This window comes from Ranitomeya variabilis, chromosome 8 (assembly GCF_051348905.1).
Source record: "Ranitomeya variabilis isolate aRanVar5 chromosome 8, aRanVar5.hap1, whole genome shotgun sequence".
NCBI classification, from domain to species: domain Eukaryota; kingdom Metazoa; phylum Chordata; class Amphibia; order Anura; family Dendrobatidae; genus Ranitomeya; species Ranitomeya variabilis.
The window spans coordinates 55,433,303-55,457,799 of record NC_135239.1 but is presented as its reverse complement, the minus strand read 5'-3'; the positions used below and the strand labels follow the sequence as shown (position 1 = coordinate 55,457,799).

Genomic DNA, 24,497 nt, shown 5'->3' with positions numbered 1-24,497 from the left:
CGAAAATGCAGAAGGGCTAACCTGATTGCCCAGATTTCGAGAATGTTGATAGGAAGTCGCGATTCCGGAATGGACCAGCGACCCTGAGCCGTATGGTGGAGGAAGACTGCCCCCCCATACGAGAACACGTAACCACGAGCCAACGTACCGGAAGAAAGGATTTGCCCTGATCCAGAGAGGACTTCAACATCCATCACTTTAGGGATTGCCTGACCCGCTGGGACAGTCGGAAACAACAGTCCAGAGAAAACGGGTTCCTGTCCCAGGCTGTCAACAACGCCTGTTGTAGAGGGCGGAGGTGAAATTGGGCGAATGGAAGCGCTTTCAGTGCTGCCACCATCTTGCCCAGTACTTGCATGACGAACCGTAGGGAGTGGGGCCGGGCAAGGGAAAGAGTCCGGACTCCCCGTGTCAATGCGGACACCTTTTCTGGAGGGAAAATGAGCAACCCTCAGGAAGTGTCCAGGATCATCCCCAAAAATGCAGTTCGCTGAGCGGCGAGGACCTTCTCATGTTAACCAGCTAACTGAGGCGGGAAAGGGTGTCCACGGTGAAGCTCACACACTCTGCACAAGCCTGAAAAGACGATCCTTTGATGAGCAGCTCGTCTAGATACGGGAGGACCACCATGCCCCGAGTGTAGCATGGACATAACGGCCGCCATGACCTTGGTGAACACTCTGGGAGTGGTGGAGAGTCCGAAGGGCAAGGCAGTGATTGGAAAGTGCTAGTCGCTGACTGTGAAACGCTGAAATCTTTGGTGGGCAGGAAAGATTGGAATATGCAGATATGCGTCTGATGTCGATGGACGCGAGGAATTCTCCTTTTTCTATCGAGGTGATCACTGAACGGAGGACTCCATTCTGAAGTGGCGAACCTTAATGAACTTGTTCAAAAGTTTTAGATCCAAAATAGGACACAGTGTCCCATCCTTTTTCGGAACTACGAACAGGTTTGAGTAAAGCCCCTTGAATCTTTCGCTGTGAGAAACCGGGACAATAACTCCGTCTGTGCAGAGTGCGCCTATAGCTCGTTGGAATAGAGCTGCTCGCGCCTCTGACTTGGGCGGGCGAGACAGGAAAAAACGTGCCGGTGGAGGAGACGGGAACTCTATTTTGTATCTGAGGACAAGAGCTCTCTGAACCACTGGTCGTGAACAACCGAAAGCCAGGTTTGGTGGAGCTTAAGTAGGCGACCGCCTACCCGGTTTGTGTCCTCCGGATACCGTGGCAAGTCATTGTGCAGAGAAATTGCGGGATCTAGCTCCCTTGGATCCAGATCGCATGGGTCTGCTTTTCCAGGAATGTGAAGGCTTGTATGAAGGCTGGGAATTCCTGTCTCTACATGGAGGTCGGGCTGAGCCAGAGGCGGCAGGGCGTGGAGGACCAGCCTGTGGCACCGCGAAATGGCCGGAAGCGAGTTTGGTGTTGGTTCCAAAAAGGCCGGGCGAGCCTTCATTGAGGGAGGAATTTGCTTTTACCTCCGGTAGCATCAGAGATAATTTGGTCCAATTTATCTCCGAACAAGTGGCCGCCTTGGTAAGGCACAGAAGTAAGATTTTTTGGAAGCAGAATTTGCTCGCCACTCTCTGAGCCAAAGTGCTCTCCTGATGGTAATGGCATTCACGGCTTCTAACGCGGTGCAGATAGCTGCATCTAGTGAGGCATGAACCACATAATCTCCGGCCCGGGCAATCTTATAGGCTAAATTGACCGAGTCGGGAGGCAAGTTACTGTCCTGGCTAGTTTTCGCCAGGGCCTCTGCCCAAGCTACCATAGCTCTAGCCACCCATGTTGAAGCAAAAGTTGGGGAAAGAGCTGTGCCAGTGGCTTAAAAAACTAACCGCGCAAGATTATCAATCTGTCTGCCGGTGGGGTTCTTAATGGAAGAACCATCAGATAACGACAAAAGTGTTATGGAAGCGAGACGTGATATGGGGGGATCCACTGAAGGGGATTCAGACCACTCTGTCTTTAAAGTGGTATTAAAGGGATATCGCATCTCAAGTGGTTTTTGCCCAGTGAATCGTTTGTCTGGACGAGTCCTGTGCTTTTGAACGATTTCCGTAAACTCTGGGTGGTTCGCGAATACCCTGTGAGGACGTTTAGTTCTTTAAAAAAGACAGTGATCTGGACTAGTCCCGGGCTCCTCATCCCAGGATTCACAGCAGTTTTCGCTGAGTTTACAGTACCATGTAGACCTATGGAAAATAAAATCTGCAGTGCACTGTGGAAAAAAACGCGCGGAAACGTAGCGCTGTTTATTCCGCAGCATGTCAATTCTTTGTGCGCATTCCGTAGCGGTTTATACCTGCTCCTCAATAGGAATCCGCAGGTGTAAAACCGCAGGTGGAATCCGTACAAAAATCGCGGTAAATCCGCGGTAATTCTGCAGGAAATCCTCAGTGCGGTTTACCTGCGAATTTACCAAAATAAGTCCGGAAAAATCCGCACCACTTTCCGCAACATGTGCACGTGGCCTCACTGCATCTATGAGGGAATCCAATGACTCCTGGTACTCCTGTGAGTCCGGGTCTAAAGAGATATCAGACTCATATTCTGAGTCGAGTTCGCTGCTAACCCCTGGAGAGGGGGGGGAACAGGAAACGGAACTTGCAGACGCTGAGGCACAATAGTGCCTGGGGGACAGACTATGGTGTCGTTTCCTAGAAGTTTGCGTGTTCCGTGCTGTGGGACGTCTCTCGCATGGTTGAGGGGCTCCCTGTAACAGGCAAACAGATGCCCTGGCTTGAAGAGGAATCACGGAAGGACTATAACCTTAGCCAGAGAAGCCATGGACTGTGCCAGGGATGTAGCCCACTCAGGGAAGCTAGGTTCACTAGGGTCGGCAGTGGCGGACGGCTCTTGTGCGCATGAAGGATCGCAGGCCATACAGAGTGAAGTACTGTGGCCACAGGGCAGAGGAGCCTTACATGTGGTACATGAGGCATACACAACTGTTTTAGTGGCCTTTTTGGAAGTCTTAGATTGAGACATATTGGCTCTAAGGCTCTCTGCTGGCAGATGGCAGCCGAGATTCGGATCTGCGCTTCTTGTTAGAAATGAGAAGCGCCTGAAAAAGTGGGCGGAGACAGTACCAGTGGTGAGAACACCTCTGTGGCGCTTCTCCAAGCATGACAAGCGCGGCCTAGTCAGGCCAGGTTCCGGGGGAACTAAATTTTTAGCGTGGCCTGCGATCGGGGACGCGCGATTGCGATAAAGCGATGCTTGAGAAGCCCTGGGACCGTGCGCATTAAGGAGCCCTCCTGCCATCTGTGGACACAGTCCACATAAAAACCCCAGCGAATTGGAGAGAGTCTTGAGCTGATCCTCCGGTAGTGGCCAGGATGTCCAAGCTCAATCCGCCATCCCTTTGATAGGGAGACGGAGAGGGATCATCTGCCTCCCATCATCATCCGCTTTCATTAGTGGTGATGTTGTGGGTACTGCAAGGACGGCGCTGGAGCTTCAATGCATATCCCGTGGGTCCAGTCCCTTGGGATGGGTGTGGGCCTGGCTCCAGAAGGGGGTACGTGGGGGCGACACCCCGCGTTCCCGTCTGTTGGTGATATGGGGAGAACGGAGTCCTAGAGACCTGTCGCGGCTGGAACGAGCGCAGGCATAAGAGCTATGCAAGAGGGGTACGGGGAGGCGACACTCCGCGTTCCCACCTGTTGACTGTTCAGGAAGATCGGGGCCTTGAAAGGACCCGTCGCCCCCTCATCCATAGGAAAAAATTAAAAATTTAAAAATAAATTTTTTTAAAAAAAAAGTTGGGGTCTGAAAGCAGACCCAAGTGCTTCCTACAGACACTAAGCAAGAACTGGTTCAGGTTAGAGCCAGCAGAGGGTGTATACTGCAGAGGAGGAGCTATTCTTTTCTATGTTTACTTACAGTCAGCCTCCTGGTGGCAGCAGCATAACCCCCCATGGTCCTTCGTCCCCCAATGAGGCAAAGGAGAAATCAGGATAACCTTGAACATAATTATATACACATTACACATGACCATGTCCAGTGTCTGCCTGCAGAAGGTTTTTTTTTCAATATGTATATATAATATTCATTATGTAAACTAGGGGGCAGGTCAGTGAGGGATCAGTGACCTGTCAGAAGCCATACTGGTGAATACCTAATCAGAGCACCACATGAAGACCCCCCACAGGCCGCCCCCAGAGCACGAGCATATCATTAATCTTTATTTTCAGTTTTGAGTTAAACAACAACTACAAGATGGATTTCACCAACCCAGGTATCAGTGTAATCAGTATAACGGCGCCAACCCGACACTGTCTGTAGGGTACTGTGCACAATCCGGCTGACAGGTTCACTTTAATATGAAAAATCTTTTAAAGACAAGTGGTTACTTTAGATAATGAAAATGCACTTAAGTTTCAGTCTTATATTCATTCCTTCACTTTCAGCCCCCACACGCCCGTCCCCAGTATACAGTTTGGTCTAACCAAGTTATAGATTTCTCTCTTGTAGGAGTGTCTCTCCCCAAAATATAGGCTGGATGTGAGCTCTGTGTGTATCCAGGCTGTTGCCATCTTCAATAGCCTATATGTCATCACAGCTTACATCCTGTACTATAACTATTTATGCGCTTTCCTCCTTATCTGTAGCCCACTTTTGCTGCCCTCCCCGAGACTGTACAGGTTTTCCTTCTTGACCACACTATGGAGATCCATGTAAAACCTTCTCACTATTGCCATCAATAACAGAGAAGGGAGGAGGCGTGCAGAGGGGCTAAGCAGGCTTTCACACAGATTTGTAGACTCTTTTGCAGAACACTTGGCTAGATAAAGGATTACAGACACTCTTCAACAGCAAAATTGAAGATTTGGTTTTCATGAAGATCTTTACAGATCTAACTACATGTACTGAAGAAGCAAATGAATAAAAATAATTCTGTGCAAAGGTAACATCACCTTTAAGGGGCATAAAAAAAAAAACCTGAAATGCTCATTGAGACACCCTTGTATACATTAGTTGGAGTAACATTTCACTGCCCATTATCTGACTCACTAAAGCTGCCACATACATCCTTCCTGTTGCAAGTGCCTTCTATTGATGCTAGCTGCCCACTAGAAACTTTAAAATTACTAGATAGGTGCAAAACAAAAACACCATCATCTTCCACGTACTTAACAAAACAAAAATAAGATACTTTATACCTATACTTAATTCAGTTTAACTTAATTTTAAGTATCAAAATCCCTGCTCATTCTGAGCTGAGCAGTCAAGTAGGCGGACCTCCTAAGTAGCAGACCGCACAAATGTACTAGAGTTAGCTGTCAATCAACTGGTTAGGACCGCCCACTTGACTGCTAAGCTGAGAGTAAGCGGTGATTTCAGTGAATCAAACGGGTTATACTGAATCTTTTTCCCATAATCCTATACATTAATCTTCTCAGATTCTCCTGCTCTAGAACAATTTGCACAGTATCGTCTTGCTGACTGGTTCCCATTAATGAGCACCTGAGATCAGTCACAGCCATTTACATTCTTCCTACAGAAAAGACGTGGACAAAGATTAAAGGGGTCGCCTCATGAAGATTACTGTATTTTGGCACATGAGGTTTGCAGAGGAGTCATCTGTTCAGGACTATCCCCCATGACGAAGAACAGAAAGTTGCTCTTTAAGTCTGCCAGGACAAGTGTAGACCTTAACCGTTCCCTGTGATACCGGGATAACCTCTATGTATTAAGGTACCGTCACACAGTACCATTTTAATCGCTACGACGGCACGATCCGTGACGTCGCAGCGATCGTATGATTATCGCTCCAGCGTCGTAGACTGCGGTCACACGTTGCAATCACGGCGCTGGAGCGATGCCGAAGTCCCCGGGTAACCAGGGTAAACATCGGGTAACTAAGCGCAGGGCCGCGCTTAGTAACCCGATGTTTACCCTGGTTACCAGCGTAAACGTAAAAAAAACAACAAACAGTACATACTTACATTCCGGTGTCTGTCCCCGGCGTTCTGCTTCTCTCCACTGTGTAAGCGCCATAGCCGGAAAGCAGAGCGGTGACGTCAGACGTCACCGCTGTGCTCGCTTTCCGGCCGGCTGGCGCTCACACAGTGCAGAGAAGCTGAGACGCCGGAGGACAGACACCGGAATGTAAGTATGTACTGTTTGTTTTTTTTACGTTTACGCTTGTAACCAGGGTAAACATCGGGTTACTAAGCGCGGCCCTGCGCTTAGTTACCCGATGTTTACCCTGGTTACAAGCGAACACATCGCTGGATCGCTGTCACACACAACGATCCAGCGATGTCAGCGGGTGATCAAGCGACGAAAGAAAGTTCCAAACGATCTGCTACGACGTACGATTCTCAGCAGGATCCCTGATCGCTGCTGCGTGTCAGACACTGCGATATCGTAACGATATCGCTAGAACGTCACGAATCGTACCGTCGTAGCGATCAAAATGGTACTGTGTGACGGTACCCTTAGGCTACTTTCACACATCAGGTTTTTTGCATCAGGCACAATCCGGCGAATGTTGGAAAAAACGGATCCGGCGCAGATTGTAAGAAAATGATGCGACGGATCCGTTTTTTCGATGGATCCAACTAGCATATCCAGATAATTGGATTAAAAAAAAAAATTGGAGCATGCTCAGTTTGAAAAAAAAAACAGGATCCAATGCCGGAATCCGTCAATTTCCAGATCCGGGACCTTCCGGCTCCCATAGGCTTCCATTCTAGCAAACAGGCGAAAGCGCCGGATCCGGCGCCTCCGGCTTTTTCGCCAGAGACAAAAAAAAAAAAACGTTGCTATGGACGTTTTTTCCAGTCCAGCGAAAACCGGACGAAATGCAAGGTCATCTGGCACTAAGGCCGGGTTCACATTGCGTTAACAGCAGCCCGTTCAACACATACGTTAACGGGCTGCTCTTAACGCAAGTGCCGGTATGTCAGCGCGCTAGCGCAGATAGAGCCAGCAGATGCTCTATCTCCGCTAGCTGTGACGGACCCGGAAACGCTGCAGCCCACGTCTCGGGGTCTGTCACTCAATGACGGCACATCCCTAGCGCACGCCCATTGTGGGCGTGCATTAGCGATGCGTCCAACATTGGATTCAATGGCGGCGTTAACGGACTATGTTATACCGCGTTATGCCACGGTGTAATGTAGTCCGTCTAACGGACGGGTTTAATGCAATGTGAACCCGGCCTAATATAAGTCTGAGAAAAAAAATTGGATCCGGCGGCAACATTCGCCGGATCTGTTTTTTTTTTTTTTTCAAATTAGCCGAATTGAGCCTGATGGCGAAAACCTTGTGTGAAATTAGCCTTACCCTCCCTGGAAGAGTGACTCAGGTGGATAGGATGACCAACCTGGTAGCCACCATCCAGAAAGGTGGTAACACCTGGAACATTCAAGTTTATGGGGAGTAATGGAAGGAGACTTAGCATGCAGCGTTTCAGAGAAAAACAAACATTAAAGGCCGCTGGGGACCGAGCTGCATGGGAAACTAGTGGGACAAGCGAGTCCTCGGGGGCTTCTCCCTATACACACACAAGCAGGGGGAGACCTGTCACTCACATGGAGAGTCGAGGAGGAGACGATGACCCTCCTGCGTGACTAGCTCCCAGCAACCTTTAAACTTTTCTTTTTTTCCTGGAACGCCGCAGAGTTTCATAGGGAAACATACCCGTCTAAATATTATACTGCCTGTGTCTGATATATGCTGCCCGTGGCTTAGTCAGTGTGTAAATTGAAGACTAATTACATATTTTACTTTTTTTTAGGACTTGATTGACTGCAGATTGGTGAGGGTCCACGTTCTGAGACAACAACGGATTGTGAATAAGTCCTCCGAGAAGTGCGCACAGAGTGGATTCAATAGAAAGTCATAGTATCTGTACTCCGTTCTGTGCGCTCCGGCCTCCTGAGCTGCACACGTCTCAAAAGGTCTTGTCACGATCGGTCTCAGAACCTGGACCTCCACTGATCAGCAGGCAATTAAAGGGCCTAAAAGAATTTTAAAAAAATAATCATAAGTGTATTCTTCAAATTCACAAAGTGTTGGGCGGTTAGCAAAATCCTTTGCCCTGATTTTAAGTTACCTCTTGTTTTCTCTATTCACAGGCAGAGCTGCTTTTATAATTTAGGAAATATACAGGGGTTAATCTAAAATATATAGGGATTTATCTATGCTCCACAAAAGCGGTAAGTTTGCAGGGAAAGGTCTATCTGTAAAAATAATTGAATTTTTACTAGTTTTTACTGATACTGGAGTACAAATCAATCATTCTGACCGGATATTAGTACACGATGAGCAAAAAAAAAATCAAAAAAAATCAAGAGTTACAGTCAAGTCACAGAGGGAAGAGGATCGCCCGTACGACTGTGCATACAAACGTTTGTAAACACATACAGCAATAAAAAATGTTTTTAAATATTCCTGTTAGCCGTTAATGGCATCTTTTGTGCGGCCGATCGTTGCTCGTTCCCTCGGGTAAATAAGAATGTGCTGCCGACATTAGTGGACACTGTGGGAAATTGAGAAATGCAGGGAGAGATCATACAAGTTTCTCAAGATGTTTCTTGAAGCCGTAAATCATTTGGGTTTACTCGCAGTACGATGTAGGGAACCCATAGAGGCAGGATCTAAAGCCATACACAAGTATCCAGCAATGATCATGTCTGATACTACAAAATTTCATGTGGTTAAGCTCAAATACCCAAGTATCTGAGAATAGAATAGTGGTCAAATAACAACAACTTTTGCTCTGACCATATGGAGAGTTTGCAGACGCAACACATGGGAAACTAAAGGGACTGTACAAGATAGATTGCACACAGATTTGCAGGCACACGACACACATTGGGGCAGATTTATCACATTCTTACACTAGTAAGATGTATCTGATCAAAGCAGTTCAGGATATCTGATAAATATGGCCTATTTTAAGACTGTCTAGTCCAAGCTCACACTACTTTTTAGTTGGCTTACTTTATGCCCGAAAGGTGCGACAATTCTACTGCGTCATCTGCTAGGTCACATACTTCTATTTCAAGTTATGCACCTTTTAAAAGAAGTCCCGAGGCCCATAAAGTGTTTACAGCACATAACAGACCAGAAAATAAATTTACAGGACCCTGGTCCAGTGGCCAAGTGAGTGCACTGTGGCTCAGTGGTTAGCACTGTTGCTTTGCAGCGCTGGGGTTCTGGGTTTAACTCCCACCGAGGACAACATCTGCAAGGAGTTTGTATGTTCTCCCCGTGTTTACGTGGGTTTCCAGGAGGACAGTGATGAGAATGTCTGTAAAGTGCTAGAGAATGATATAGGCAATGCATAATAATCCAATAATAATCTGTTGTCACTAGGCAAACCTCCCTTTATCTGAATCCGTGGCTCACATTTTGATTAGCAGGCCTGACCATGGCTGTTGCTCTTCCTACTTGACCTAACCCACACATTTACTCATCAGGTGGACCTGGTTGCTCAGCTTGTGCCTGAAGGACATTTAGCTCATCAGTGCATGTTTATTGGTGGTGTTAAAGTACAAGTTTTCCTGTCAATCAAAAAAAAGATATGCAGAATCTTCTAAATATAATACTTAAAGGGAGTTTGTAAGAACAAAATGACTGTTCAAACCAAGCACAGGAGCTTGGCGCACCCTTGGTGTGGCCAAACTGTTCAGCGCATATTCCCAGCCACTTGTTTTCCATCTATCTCATCCCACCTTCCTTTAAAGGGAGAGCTGTCAAACAAAGAAGAGGAGGGCAGCGATAGATGGAAAGCAAGTAGGTGGCAAGGTGTACTGAACTGTTTGGCCACACCAAGGGTGCACCGATCACCTGTGATCAGCTGAATAGTCATTTTCTGCTGCCAGACTTAGTTTTTAGTGTGTGACCAATGCCAACACCTTTCTGAAACCCTGTACTGCATTACTTAAATGTGTGCATCATCCCCCAATTCCCCCTGAATACCACCAAAAATACCATTTTTATTGTCTCCCACGCTTTATATATAAATGCCTTTGGTCTGGTCCGATGGGTGCAATTTCTTGTAGACTTTGCTCCCAAAAGCCATCCTCTGGCTATGATAGTCGTACACATAGCCGAAAGATCCTGTGCCTGCGCATTAGCATTGTTGGCTAGTGCAGTCGCACCTTGGTCGGCCCTGCTGCGGGTACAACACAAAACATAACTGCTCATGTGCCCAGGAAGTGTCTTTCTGGCAAAAAGGAGCCATAGTGACGCTTCCCGGGTGCATGCGCAGTAGATATGTTTTGTGCTCTGCCCGTGGCATGGCAAAGCAGACGAAGCCAATGCTGCACACGCCACCCACATCAATCAGAGCTGGAGGATAGCTTTTGGGAGCAAACAGGCGGCACAGACTATGAGAAATGACACCCCTTGGACCGGACCAAAGGCCTTTACATAGCGCGCGGGAGATACTAAAAAAGGTATTTTCGATGGTATACAGGGGAAATTAGGGGATGGACACATTTTAGTAATGCAGTCCAGTGGCTCAGAAAGGTCATGGCATTGGTTCACACTAAAAAAACGGGTGACCGCTTCCCTTTAAAATTTCGTTATTTTCATTTTCTCACTTTGTATAAGGGATCCCCCACAACACACGACTAAATTACGAGTTGGACCTCATCAGTGGAGGCTTTCACCATATTCTTTAGCATTTTTGGCTTATGATGGATTACCTGAAATCTTAGCTCTGCTATCTGTTGATGGAGCTCGGCCACAGCCGCAATACTGTCTGCTTCTCGGAGTCTCACTGCCATCACTTCCTCCTTGCTCTGCAAAAAGTACAAACCCCAAGTCAGATGGCATTTTGTTATGTCAGCGTGCACAGAGCTTTCTACATGTGCATCTTTCAGGTCAATCAGAACAACTAGTACAGGAATTCTCCAGGAGATATCGGGGGACACAAAGCTGCTCAGGTACACTGACATACAAGGAATACTTCCCCTAGTTTCGTTTTAATGTCAACTTTCTACTCACATACAATACTGAACAGTAAAAAGTGAAAATCCACTGGGGGTGCGGGTGTTTGTTTCCCCTTTGTACAGTATGGATTTATTAGGAAGAATTAGCTTTACATGTTTGTGAACTGCAGTATAAAATTATACAAAAATGCTAAAAATACAGTTTAAAGGGGGTCTGTCACCCCAAAATCACTATTTAAACTAAAGCACATCGTCATATAGGGATCTGCACACCGATACAATATCCCATTACCTTTGTAATGCCTAAAAAGCATTTACGGTAGTTTGATACAAATCAGGATGCAACTTGGTAAAGCAGAGGAGATTTGCCGCACCATTCCGTCCCTTACAGGGGTATTCTCGTGTTATGAGTTAGGTATAGGTAGACACCATGAAAATAAGTTTGCAATCTTCTTTCATTCACCTGCTGTGAGAACATTTCTCTTCTATATTGTACAGCTTGTTTGCATGGAGAGAAACAGCCAAAATATTTTACATTGGGGGCTCATGAGTTAACTCCTGAGATCCCAGTCACTTTAACTAGTATTGGCTGTTCTCAAAGCAGTTCACCTATTAATTGCTCTCGAGCTACGTGCTTATTCATAGACCCGGTTATCTCTATATGGAAATATATTGATTGTAGCATACACTTCAGAACAAACACTGACAGACTGGAACCGTTAAATCAAAGAACTGATGAGGGGCAAACACCCCAGAACGTGTTTGCAAATTGAGTGTCTTCTTTGGCTTTTTTAATCCCAAGTTATGTGAAAAGATCTGTTAAAGGGCTGATATTGAGATTTAGGATTGCTACATTGATGGGTTTGATGGGTGGCTGTACAGTTCTAGCTTTTTTCCGATCTGAACAGGATATTTGCAGAGTATAAATGTGTCACAGTAGAAGGACTAAGCTCAGCATTAGGACAAAGCTGCTGAACCAGAAGTGCACATATAGTACAACGGAGCAAAAACTTTGCAACATTATAGGAAAAGCGAAGACTTTATTGAACTTTAGTAGATTTTTGCCATTGTGACTATTTACTGTCAATTTCTTCCCTTTCTTCACTATGACTGTAAAACTTTCCACCCGAGAGGTAAGAACTCGGGTCTGGTTACAGTCAATCACAATCGCACTTTACAATGAATCATTCCTCTCCTCCACTTTGCAGCTTTGCTTTCAGTTCAGCTCTGCACAGAGGCTGTGATCTAAGACTTGGGAGGTAGTGACGGCACAGGCATCCACATTTCTTAGAAATAAACTGGATAAAATCATTACGTGATGGAGTGTTCTGCAAATATAAGAGCTAGCTAGGATTCGCCAGTGACCTAGTGTTCATGGGGGTCAGCGCCACCCTCCACTCCAAAAGCAAATGAAGTCCAACATCCAGCGGTGACAGGACCCACCGGCATCTTTTAAGGGGGTTGTCCAGTCCAAAATCGGTAAGTCTGCAATCAGTGTGTGACCGCAGACTTATGAATCCCCCCAGCGCACGCACTGACCGCTGCGAGGATTCGCCGGTTTCAGAGTCGGAACCAGAGGGTGCGTACGCGTTATACATATTCCCGGCCTGAGCCCGTACAGTGGGCACAGCCTCACTCCACACAAGTGTATGGGGTGTTCCCCACTAGATGGGCTATGGTCCAGACTATGCATACGTCTTACAAAACCCTTCAGTCCCAGGTCAGTAACCGGTGAATCCCTGAAGCACACAGTGTGCGCACTGGGGATTCATAAGTCTGCGGTCACACACACTGACTGCAGACTTATCGATTTGGACTGGACAGCCCCTTTAAGGATGCATATTGCTACAAAAAGAAAAAAAAACCCTTATTCACCATCCCCGAGTCCAGGGCTGAGTCTCCAACGCTGCACCTGGTGTCCGTTATGGGCAGCAGAGAAGATGCTACGTCGACAGCGCTGCAGCCAATCACTGAGCTTAGCAGCTCCGCACATACAAACTCTTTCTGTTCTGTTTATATGTTCTCCTCATGTTTGTGTGGGTTTCCTCCAGGTACTCTGGTTTCCTCCCACATTCCAAAGACATACTGATAGGGCTCACAATCTAAATTCCTTAACGGGGACAGCGATGATAATGTGTGCAATGTGTAAAACGCTGCGGAATATGTTAGCGCTATATAAAACTAAAGATCATTATATTATTATAGAACTCCCCGATTAGAGTCGCTGAGCTCAGTAATTGGCTGCAGGGCTGTAGACAAGATGTCAGCCAGCAGCCGATAACTGACAAGACACTCCGTGTTGGACCTGGGGAGGGTAAGTAAAGCACGTTTAGATACATAAACCAAGACCGTGGAATGGGTTTCTAGAAGCGTATCTTTACCAAGCGCACAGGAAGAGCACGTGAAGGGTGGACAGCAAAGAAACTGCTGAAAAAGTAAAATACACTTGTGTCAGTGGTCCTAGAACTAGGGCAGAATGGTGCTGGGTGACTGTCCTACCGAAAGACCATGAGAGTGGAGGGAGGTGGGAGAGTGAGAACATTGGCTTGGTCAGGCAGAAGGCTAAGAAGCCCACCCTGTGGGTTGTGGGAACGGCAGAGCATGGAGGTGCCGGGATGTGTGTGGCGGTGAGCCGGAGAATCCTCACAGTCCGCAATGTGAGGGCTCACAAGTCTGCAGTCACATGGAGCGACTGCAGACTTGTAGCTTTACAGCAGACAACCGTTTTTGAAGCTCGTCGGTCACTTGTCATTAGCAGATGTTTTTTTCTCGCCTGATGTAAATGTCATCTATCTCCCAAAACTGACTTTTCTTCGTTTGTTCACGCAACTCTTAATTTTTGAGATATGGGCCCACACTTTACTATATGTAAATCTTTGCTTTTTAAACAAATGGGTGTGATCACGGAGAACGTCACAGAAGCTGTGAGACCACACCCACTTGGCTAAAAAGAAAAGATTTATATAAAGGGAATTGGAGGCCCAAATCTCAGGAACGGAGAGAGGCAGGAACAAAACAAACACAATGGCAGATTCTTGAGGACAGTGGCATTTACACACAAAAAAAAAAAAAAAAATCACATTTATGACAAGTGACAGATCTTCAATTTAACGGAACTAGAAAACATGAAGCTTTATTACTAGTGATGAGCGAATGCGCTTGGATAAGGTGTTATCTGAGCATGCTCTTGAGCTAACCAAGTGTCTTCAGCATGCTCGAAATATGTTTGAGTCCCCCCTGCTGCATGTCTCCCAAGTGTTAGATAACACATGAAGGGATTATTTGTTTGTTAGGCAATCCCTGCGTTTATTGCAGCTGTCTAACAGCCGTGAGACATGCAGCCAGGGACTTGAGTATATTTTTTGAGCACGCTGAAGACACTCGGTTAGCACCAGAGCATGCTCAGATAACACCTTATCCCAGCACGCCCGCTCATCACCATTTATTACTGCAGCGTTTTCAGCAGTTTCACATCCGCGGCTCCTGATCGCTCCATATACTCCGCGTTACCTTGCACTCGATCTCGGCCTGCCTTCGCTTCGCATCGGTCAGCTGACTGTGCAGGCCCTTGTTCTCCGCCGTCAGACATTGCACCTTGGCTTGCAGCCCGTTCACCTCCTTCTCTGCTCTTCGGAGATGGTTGCTGTTTATCTGGTTCTGCCGGGAGACCAAAGAAAACAAAACATTAAGATGAGAAATGATAGCGGGTTGTCAAAATGCTTTCCCTTCCGCAGCTCTTCTCTGTATGTCCTGCAGCAGATAAATAGATCATTTCATTCCTGTGCAGAGAAAACACCGCTCTGAAGTACATGAGACTTAACAACTCGCTCAATGTTATTAATCATGAATAGCAGCAAATTAAAAAATCACAAGATCTGCTAGCAACCGTTTTTAAGATGCGCATAGCAACATAGCAAGTCCTGACATTTCTTACATTCACTTTATATCACCGGATTTCTTAGACAAAAAAAAAAAGAACGTAACAATGAAACCGATCTGTAGGTAATGTACAATACAGGGAGCAGACACTGCCCCCTGGTGGCCAAATACCATTTCAAATATTACTACAAATAAATAGATCGCTGATAACAAAAATCTATTCTGCTCAAAGGCCAATCAGAACACTGGAAATAATACGTCATTTATCTGTTAAGGATAAAAATAATGGTTGCATATCAATCTGGCTAATTTGACAGAACTCGTGTATCAGCCCAAGAGAAAAAAAAATGGTCATGACTTTACAACTGTTTAGACCAAGGTAGAATGACTTGATGGAAAAAAACGTGGTTATATGTGTGCAACATGAGCCTTACCCACCCCCTCCCAAACAAACAAAAAAAAAAACACACATACATTGCAAAGTTACAGCGGACCTTTCTGACAGTTAATTGGTGTAAACTTAAAATTAAAGAGATCTATCAAAACAGCAGCAACCACTGAGGTAGTCAAAAAATTTAAAAAAAAAAAAAAAAAAAAAGGAAAAATTTAAAGGTATACACTATCCGAATTCACTGGTGTCTGCGCTGGAAGCAGGCGATCATCTGACTGCAAATATGTGATTTACATACTTCCGGACACATTCCAACTAGACTTATCTGTCCTCACTCAATTCACTTGCAATGAGCGAATACTTGTGGCCACATGACCGCCAGCTACCAGGAAATACTGAACGGTGCACACTACATGCTGTGAGGATTCACAAGTCTGCAGTCACAGAGTAACTTAACTGCAGACTTCAATCCCAAGCCTGGACAACCCCTCCCTTTAAATTTGCACTAAGAATTAGTCAGCATTTATAAATCTGAGATGGGAGCATGAAAGAACGAAACTTGGGCTACTGCCTGGCCATCCGAAAGCTAAAACTATTAGGTTAAGTTCCCACAGTGAGTTTTTGATGCTGCAGATTTTTAATGCGCGAAAATCCCAGTTTTTTACAGTTCTAGTAAAGTGACCCTCAAAGCCATAACATGTAAAATTCTCTTGCAGGTACGAAGGGTTTTTAGAACAGTTTTCCCCATAGAAATACAAAGGTTAAAGAAAATAAAAAAAAAAAAAAAAAAAAACACATGTAATCTGCAAAAGACTATCAGTAAAGTTGTCACTGTCACATACAAGAAAATAGTATATATTAAAAAAATTAAAAAAAAGAAACCCAAAACAAAACAGCTTTATTGGAAACATGACATAAGAAGAAAAAAAATGCAGCGCCAACAGTGTGATAAAAAAAAACAACTAGTAATCAGATTTACCCAATAGGTTTAGCCATGCTATATAAGATCTGTAACATCAAAAACTCAAATACTCATTGCTGCCTTACACATCTGCCGAATTGTCCCGTCCGACCTCTCCACCCTGGAGGTGGCAGCCTATTTGTGGAGGGAGTCTTTAGCCCTTCTGCAGTAACACTATCACTCACGGCGTCCCTGATCCATCCAGCTAGCCCACATTTAGATGCTCTAAGCCCCTTTCTATGACCCTGAAAGGACACAAATCATTATCTTTATTTTCTCCAGGATTTTGTGACTGATCAGTATTTAATCAGATGTCTCACGTATGAAGTTTCTCTTTGTGATTTTTGGGATTAGCACAAAAAGATGGAAGAATTACTTCTAGAGTCCCATGGAACCTGGAAAGTACTTTAGGGAGATCTGCCTATAATACGAGTCCAGGTTCTGTGTGAAGGGAGGACCTACTGATAGGGCCTGGATGTCGCTAACCCTGCGGGCTGATGGTAAGGCCACTAGGACAGTTTTCTGGGAGAGAATCTTAACCGATACGAAGTCTAAGCTCAAAAGGAGAATTTGTCAGGGCCGTCAGAACCAGATTTAAATCCCACAGAAGGAAATTTGGCCTGGGAATCAGTCTTGATTTAGAGCAAGCGTAAAAACAAAAATTGGAAACCCAACCCTCGCAATTATACAGAGCTCCAAATGCCAACACCTGAACTTTGAGGGTGCTGGTGGAGAGTCCATGCTCTAGACCTTTTTGAAGGAACTCTAAAATAGACCTCACTAGTAGTCCATCTCCCAGCTTTGCTATTGAAGCGGCTACACATTTTCTCCAGGTCCTACCATAGATCTTTGTGGTGATTGCCTTCCTACTCTACAGCAGGGTAGAAATCAGGTTAGGAGAAAGCCCACTGTCTCTTCAACGTGACCTCAAGTTCCATGCTATTAAATGTAGGCTGGTTGCTTGAGGATGCCATACCGGCCACAGAGAGAAAATCCAGAACTTCCTTTAGCACCCATGGTTTGGTGACTGACAGTCTCAACCAGGAACCCCTGTCTACACTAATCTTCCTCAGGACTGCTGGAAAGGCATATGCATATCGTAACTTCATCTGATCTGGAAGGCATCCACTACCTAAGGATTCTCCCTGGGGCTCGGAGAATAAGAGGTTTCCACCTTTCTGCTTTGTCTGCTCGCAAATAAGTCTATGTCCGTCAGGCCCCACATGTTCACAATCTGATCGAAAATTGATCGGTTCAATGCCCATTCTCCGATTTAGACGACTGTGGCTTAAAAAGTCCGCCTTGCAGTTCTCTTTTCCTTTTATATGTAGAGCTGTTCGAGAAAGGAGACGGTTCCCCTCCATTTAAAATATCCGGTTTGTCACCTTCATCACCGAATTGGAACGAGTTCCTCCCTGAGCATTTCCATAGGCCACTGTTACCAGATTGTCTGAAAGGATCCTTACATGGAGAATAGGAGCTTCCTTATGGCATATTCTACAGTTTCAAAGAAACAGATTTTTCTTCCTGTGTCCAGAATCACAGTATTCTCTGGTTATTATACCTGCTTATCCAAAGGATCTTCTAGAAGCTGGAATGGACAAATTAGGAAATCCTTTTTTGCGGTCTCCAGCTTTTTCAAAAATGTTGTCCACGTGGGATAGAGCATAGCTTTGACTTATCTTGAATATCCCCAGTGAGCATTTCAACAAGAGATCTCTACGGGCTGCATTAGAAAGTGCCACTGATCTTGCCGTCAGCTTTGCCGAATCCACCGAAATGTCAGCTAGAAACGATGCTGCTCCCTGCATCAACAGAATTGTGCCCAAAATACTGTCCCTAGCCACCTCATCCTTCAGCTGACCTTTCAGATGATCCAACCAAACCATCAAAGATCTGGTTGTACATGTTGCTGAGGTGGCTTGTTGCAGAGTTCCAGCTGAGGATTTCCAAAGCTATCCGTTTTTCTATCCAGGGGATCCTTAAGAAGCATCCCATCTCTTCGAGGGGTTAAGTGAACCTTTTGGATGCCTTTCAGACAGCTACATCTAATTTCGGAGCTCTCTCTCAAGATAATGTTGAGGCCTCATCAAAAGGATATTTCCTCTTAAGCAGTGAAGGAACCTCTCTCCTTCTACGGGTTTCTTCCATTCTCTTCTTGCAAGGGCTTGGATCTTTTCATTAACAGGGAAAGTTCGACGCTTCCTTTGTTCTAAGCCCCCAAACATGATTTTCTGGACAGATTTTTTTTGCCTTTTGGCTCAATACCCATGATCTAACTGCCTTTACCAATTTATCCACATCCTCTACACGCTTGGATGTCAGACACATACACTGAGGGTCAAAATTAAAAACTTGGGCAAAGTCACAGACCAACCTTGATATTAAAAAAAAGTGTGTTCAATTGAGGAAGTTTTTCCTTATCAAATATGGAAGCAAACTTAAAGTGGTAGTCCTACAAAAGAAGTACATTTTAATTAATAAATCTTAAGAGACAGATCACATGACTGAAGCACTGGGTGTTTCCTCATGGGCAGGGGCTTGCATAGAAATCATGGGGTCCATTAGCAGAAGTTATAATTCTACGCTCCCCCCCAAAAAAAACCCAAACCCTTAACATTTGGTGGGGGTCACATAAGAGTAATTTTCCTCCTATTGAATGAAGCCCCCAGATTGCCCTTTCATTGCCCCCATAAAGTATGATGCCAACAAAAGTGCCCGCCAAATAGTATGATACCCCCCACAGTGAATTCCTCCACACGCACGGTATGATGACCCTACTGCACCCCCTCAACTCCCCTGGAAAATTATGGTGACCCACAACACAGCGTGAAGACCAAACTGGGCCCATTGTAGTCCTCCATACGGCATCGCAGGCCTAATATAATCACCCCACATGCTTGGTGCATGAACAGCGCATTCACAGACCCGGGATATGCGGTAATCAGCCTATCGGAGAAATGCGCCAATACTCGCACCCGCACGCCTGTCAAAGTCCCCTCTAATGCTCCCAAGACCCCTGCACCAGCCACAGTAGGGACTGAGTCGGTGTCTGAATCGACAGGCCAGGCCTGGAAAAATCTTCTAATTTTCCTGTACCACCAATCCAAAACGAAGGTCCCCCTCAAGGACAGGAAACAAACTGATGCGTGGGAGAGGTACAGCCCTTTTATCACGTAGGTTTCCTGTCCTTGAAGGGCAGATCACCTTTCAATGTTGCGCTGTCATGGGTGAAAGAAAAATTACAGATTATATTTGAAATTATCCGTAGCAAATCCCAAATCAATTTTCAAAAATATATTTGCTTTACATAGTGAGCTTGTACTGTGTACATTGGCTGAGCCGCTGAGCTCAGTGATTGGCGGCAGTGGTCATGTGCGCTGTAGTTATGAGGTCACCGCTGCAGCTTGTCAACAGGCCGAATCAGCGGTGACCATCGAGTTTATTATGTTGACCAAGCAAAAGCCAACGAGGAGGGAAAAGTTATTCCTGGAAAACCTCTACCTGGTGACCAGGAATGGATGGAAGAAGTAGAGGGGATCAGGGGGGGTTAGGTTTATGCCTTTCCACCTGTCACCTCCAAATAGCGAGAACTTCTATGATTTCCAGGGAGATTGACAAATCCAGTATTGCAGAGTTTCTAATTGCAGTTACACAGAACTAAAGCAAATTGACTGTTTTGGTAACTCAATGTTGAAGATTTTGTGCAACTTACTGAAGAACAGCAGTAATAATGGAGAGCAGTGAGTGTGACTGTGACAAAACCAAGGGTCAAGCAAGGCCAGAAGTCATAAATCAGATATAGAAGGAAGGATGTGGTAAGGGATGTTTGACAATTCAGAATAGCAAATTGCACTCATGAAATACTTCTGTGGAACGTGGAATCTGGAGGGACATTGCATTTCTTCCCATCATTTTCACTTACCTGAGACACAAACTCCAAATATTAACCCCATAGCCTACAACACCGCACAGTTGGACATTTTCCCCTATGCGTCTCATAATTAAAATGTAGTTTAATGGGGAAGCTGCCGGCAGCAGTAGGAGTGGGGCAATGCTGCGGGCCCCGGGCTGGGAGGAGGGGTTTGAGGCTGCGGTGAGCTCCAGGCTTTCAGAAAATGTTGCAAGTCCCCACACTTCCCATTTTTTTCACTGTTGTGGACTTCAGGAAAATGGCCGTTGGAAGTGGAGCATGAGCAGATTTAGGTCTCGGCATCGGAGATCTCAATCTGCGCATGCGCTGCCTCCCAAATTCCACAGCAGTAAAAAGGATGAAAAGTGTAGGGACGTGCAAAATTTTCTGAAAGCCCGAACCAGCCGGAGCATCGCCCCACTCCTGCTGCCGCTAGCCTCCTGCAGCAGCGTCCCTGCCTCGTTGGACCCTGCTCCACCGCCCCTCTCAATCCTCGGTAAGCTACTGAAGAAGCTGACTAAGACAAGCCACCATTTTTTTTTATTTATTTATTTTTTTAACATCTATTCTCCCCAAAATTTGGGATGCGTCTTATCTGCAAAATATGTTATATACCTTAGGACCTTGAGATCACTCAACTTAATCGCCCATAAAACAATATGCAGATACAGTAATCAGTAACTGACCTGAGTGTCCAGCTCCATCATCCGCTGTCGGATTTCTCGCAGGTCGGCCTGCCGCTCCGCTTCTCTAAGGCGCACACTCATCAGCTCATCCTGCAGCTCGTTCACAGTATTCTTCTTGGGCGGATCTTTCCACCGACCAGCGGTGCGTGCTAAATGTCTCTGGAATTTAGAGAGTAAAAGGTTTATGGCCCTTCAGCTTTATAGCACAACTCAACATTATAAGCAAATTGCAGAAAGATAATTGTCTGTATATACACAACATAATTGCTTTTTTTTCCCCTTCTTCCTAAATATAATTATATGTAATAGAAGTAAATATTTAAATTGGAGACAAGCCGAAGAATATTCCAATCCATATCAAAAGAAGAAGACAGCGCCACACCGATCAGTGAAAAATAACTTACAAATTTAATATGCCATCTACAGATGTAGATGGCAGATTAAATTTGCAGATTAAATTTGTAAGTTATTTTTCACTGATCGGTGTGGCGCTGTCTTCTTCTTTTGATATGGATTGGACTATGCAGCTGGGTTGACCCCCTGGCACTGACGTGCGCTACTAAAAGGCTTATGGAAGCCATATGGGTATAGGGTGCGGTTTAATGACTTTTTTGGATTTCTACAAGCCGAAGAATATTGTCAATCTTCCCAGACACTGCAGCGCAGCTCCGTTCAGTGCCTACATCCGGCTGCGGTCGGAGCCGGTAACATCTGGTAGGTCAGGGTGTTGGATGATGGACCCCTGCCTGTCTGATACTGAGGAACGATCTTAATGATGGGGATCGCAACGCAATGCTGAAACTGGCCGGCGGCTCTCCCTACCTGAACATGACAGCATGTATTTCTATGCAGAAGTCATGATCGAGTCGGGAGAGCCGACAGCCAGTCTGAGCATAGCTGTGTAGTCCTGATCTGAGCTATACGGCCGGCTGACTCTTCCCTAAAAGATAATCCATCAATCTCATTTGTCAGGAGAACAGTTTTACCTATTGGCACCATGTAATCGTCCTACCTGCCAGTGCTCCTCTAGATCTTTGATCTGCTGCTTCTGCTCCTTCATGGCAGTTATGGCTTCTGCTTCTCTTATCTTCACCGCGATTAGTTCTTCTTGAAGTCTCACAATGTTGTTCTCGTCAGGAAAGGAACTGTTTTTCTATATAGAAAAGTGAACAAACACTAGTAGAAGATCCAGGCTCAGCAGCAATGTATGCGGTCAATATACACTACAAATCGCCTCTATACAGTGGGCAAAGGTGGCCGAGATCATGGACACGGCCAACGCTTATTCACTTCTCTGAGAGTTGCTGGAACATTGAAGTGTAGCCTGCTCAGCTGTTTTCATAGACCGGTATTTCAGCTGAAGTTGGAATACCCCTCTAAGGGTTTGTTCACATGTGGTTTTCAAGGGTTAAAAACTACTAATTTAACAGTACCAGCAAAATGAATGAGATTTCTGAAATCTTGGGCACACGTCGCTTCATTGTTTCTTGCGGATTTGAACCAAAAAGTTTTTCAAATCTGCAGAGTATTAATTCTTTAGACATTTTCACTACTTCAAAGGGACGGCTAAATAAAAGCAAATAAAAACACATCAAAAAGCACATAAAAGCGTGCATTAGTTTACGCAACTTTTTTGCTGCCGACACTCAAGTATTTGCAGCAGATTTTGCCGCACACAAGGATCATGTGACAATGTCACACAATCCCCGGGGAGTCAGTGTCACCACTAGCACGACGCCAGCACTGGAGCGGAATAGAAGAATGGAACAAGTAACGAGATATTTGATCATTTGGCTCCGTCTTATAGTGAGGCTGGATACGATCTATGAGAGGTCATTAATGCACAATACTATCTGCAGTCGACGGTGTGACAACCACATAAGGCTCCAAGCCACAGGGTAGGGGATGAGAATATGTTGCCAATAGTCATGAGCGAATGTGCTTGGATAAGGTGTGCTCCAAAAATTCTGTGTGCTCAAAAATAAATATTTTCGAGTCCTTGAGTCTGCATGTCTCGTGGCCGTTTGGCAATCCCTGCATGTGCCGCAAGACATGCAGCCGCGGGGACTAGAACATTTTTTTTGAGCATCCGAGCATGCTCAGATAACACCTTATCAGAGCACGTCAGCTCATCACTAGTTAACAGCAAGTTTATGCTTTATGCAAATAAAAAAATTCACCTAAATAAGCAACATAAAAAAAAAAAAATAAAAAAATAAACACATATTAAATACCTTTTCAATTTCCAGTATCTTGTCCTGCATTTCCTTCATTGCACAGTGGGACTCGGCCTCCATTAGCCTTGCTTGAACCAGCTCCTTCTCCAGTTGCAGAACGAACTCCTCAGAGTAGCGAGGATTACACTTATGCTGAGGAAACACAATAATGAACCATGTATACACCTGGCTGCTACCTTACTAACCATTAATGAACGGCTATTTCTCCAATACACAGATTGCAGGTGGCTATAAAAAAAAATATAATATATTATATTACACACAAAATGATCCTATATATAGTACCAGTATAGTTTAATGGTCTGGACAAGGCAACTCCATATCTGATAACTTATATATAAAAAAAAATTAGATTTTTTTAAACTTATTTTTGTTTCTTTTTAGACTGTATTGCATTGTATGGTCAGCGTTCTCCTACTATTGGTAATAGCACGACTAATATGGCATTCTACAAAAAAACGCATTCAGACAGAACTTTTAATGGAGAAATACTGTGAAATGAGACAAAAAGGGAGTTCCAATGGACAGTATCTGTCTTCAGACGGGGGCAGGAACGTCTTTTTTTCTCTCTTCTCGGGGTCCATTGATCTCCATTTATCTTATTCACCTCTATGGATACTTCAGAGGTTCTTTCCAAATTTAATTTTTCGGGGACTCCGGCAGGCTACCGAATTAAGTGCTAAAACTCATTGTGAATGGGCCTGAAGTACATTGTATTAGTTATAAAAAAAGCAATCAGTGATTTAAAAAAACAAACAAAAAAAAAATGAATGAAGCCTTCATACAACAAAACAAGTGTACCCAGGACAGGAGGCTCCCGATCACTAATACTATGCAGTCCATGTGAATTGTGCACTCGCCATCTGGCCGTGCGTCACTCCGGAGCGGAGCACATAATGTCATTTAACACTGGACTCATCAGAGCGCTTCTCACGCATTTCCTGATCCTCGCCATGTAATTGACCCTGGCGGCTGCATAATTGATGACGATCTTACATTACACATCATTAGAACACACGGCTACAGCCCTTATTCCCAAACCACTTCATCCGGGTTCATTTACACTGCGGTGAGGATCGCTCGGGGTGTACACCTCCCATAAATTACTCCTTGCAGTCATATAGATATCATTACATCCAGGACAGTTTTTTTTTTTCGGCCTGTAATAAAAGGGCCTAAAAAACCCACGAAAAAGTAGAAATAATGGGTTGTACATTTACAGTCAAATGAAACATGAGATTTTCAAAGGGAAGCACCTGAAGAGGGTAATATTTTATTGTTAATTAATTGGACTGCTAATATTGAGGCCAAATTGATAAGTGGCAGATTTTTGGCAAATATTCCTACCACATTTAAAAGGGAAGGTAAGTGTTTCTTATAAAACTCTATTCACACCATGTGTAAAAAGTCAGCAAGGAAGCTGGATCATGCTGCAGATTTTACCATTCGCAACAGTTTATGTTGCAGGCTTTGCCAAGATTTTTTTAATTGTTTGGGTCACATCTG

The 24,497-nt window shown here is 45.0% G+C and overlaps 1 protein-coding gene across 5 annotated transcripts in view; it reads right to left on the bottom strand.

Annotated features, from left to right (window-relative positions):
* The window catches only part of EVI5 (ecotropic viral integration site 5), a 146,744-nt gene that overhangs the window by 39,015 nt on the left and 83,232 nt on the right, over positions 1 to 24,497 (bottom strand). For all 5 annotated transcript variants that reach the window (XR_013218486.1, XM_077276982.1, XM_077276979.1 and 2 more), the window contains 5 exons: positions 22,989 to 23,123; positions 21,767 to 21,907; positions 20,755 to 20,913; positions 14,435 to 14,581; positions 10,679 to 10,774 (listed from right to left, as the gene is read on the bottom strand). Coding sequence is in view for 4 of the 5 variants with exons in the window: in XM_077276982.1 (XP_077133097.1) it covers positions 10,679 to 10,774; positions 14,435 to 14,581; positions 20,755 to 20,913; positions 21,767 to 21,907; positions 22,989 to 23,123 (678 nt within the window). In the remaining variant the exon portion in view is untranslated. The remainder of the gene's footprint in view (positions 1 to 10,678; positions 10,775 to 14,434; positions 14,582 to 20,754; positions 20,914 to 21,766; positions 21,908 to 22,988; positions 23,124 to 24,497) is intronic.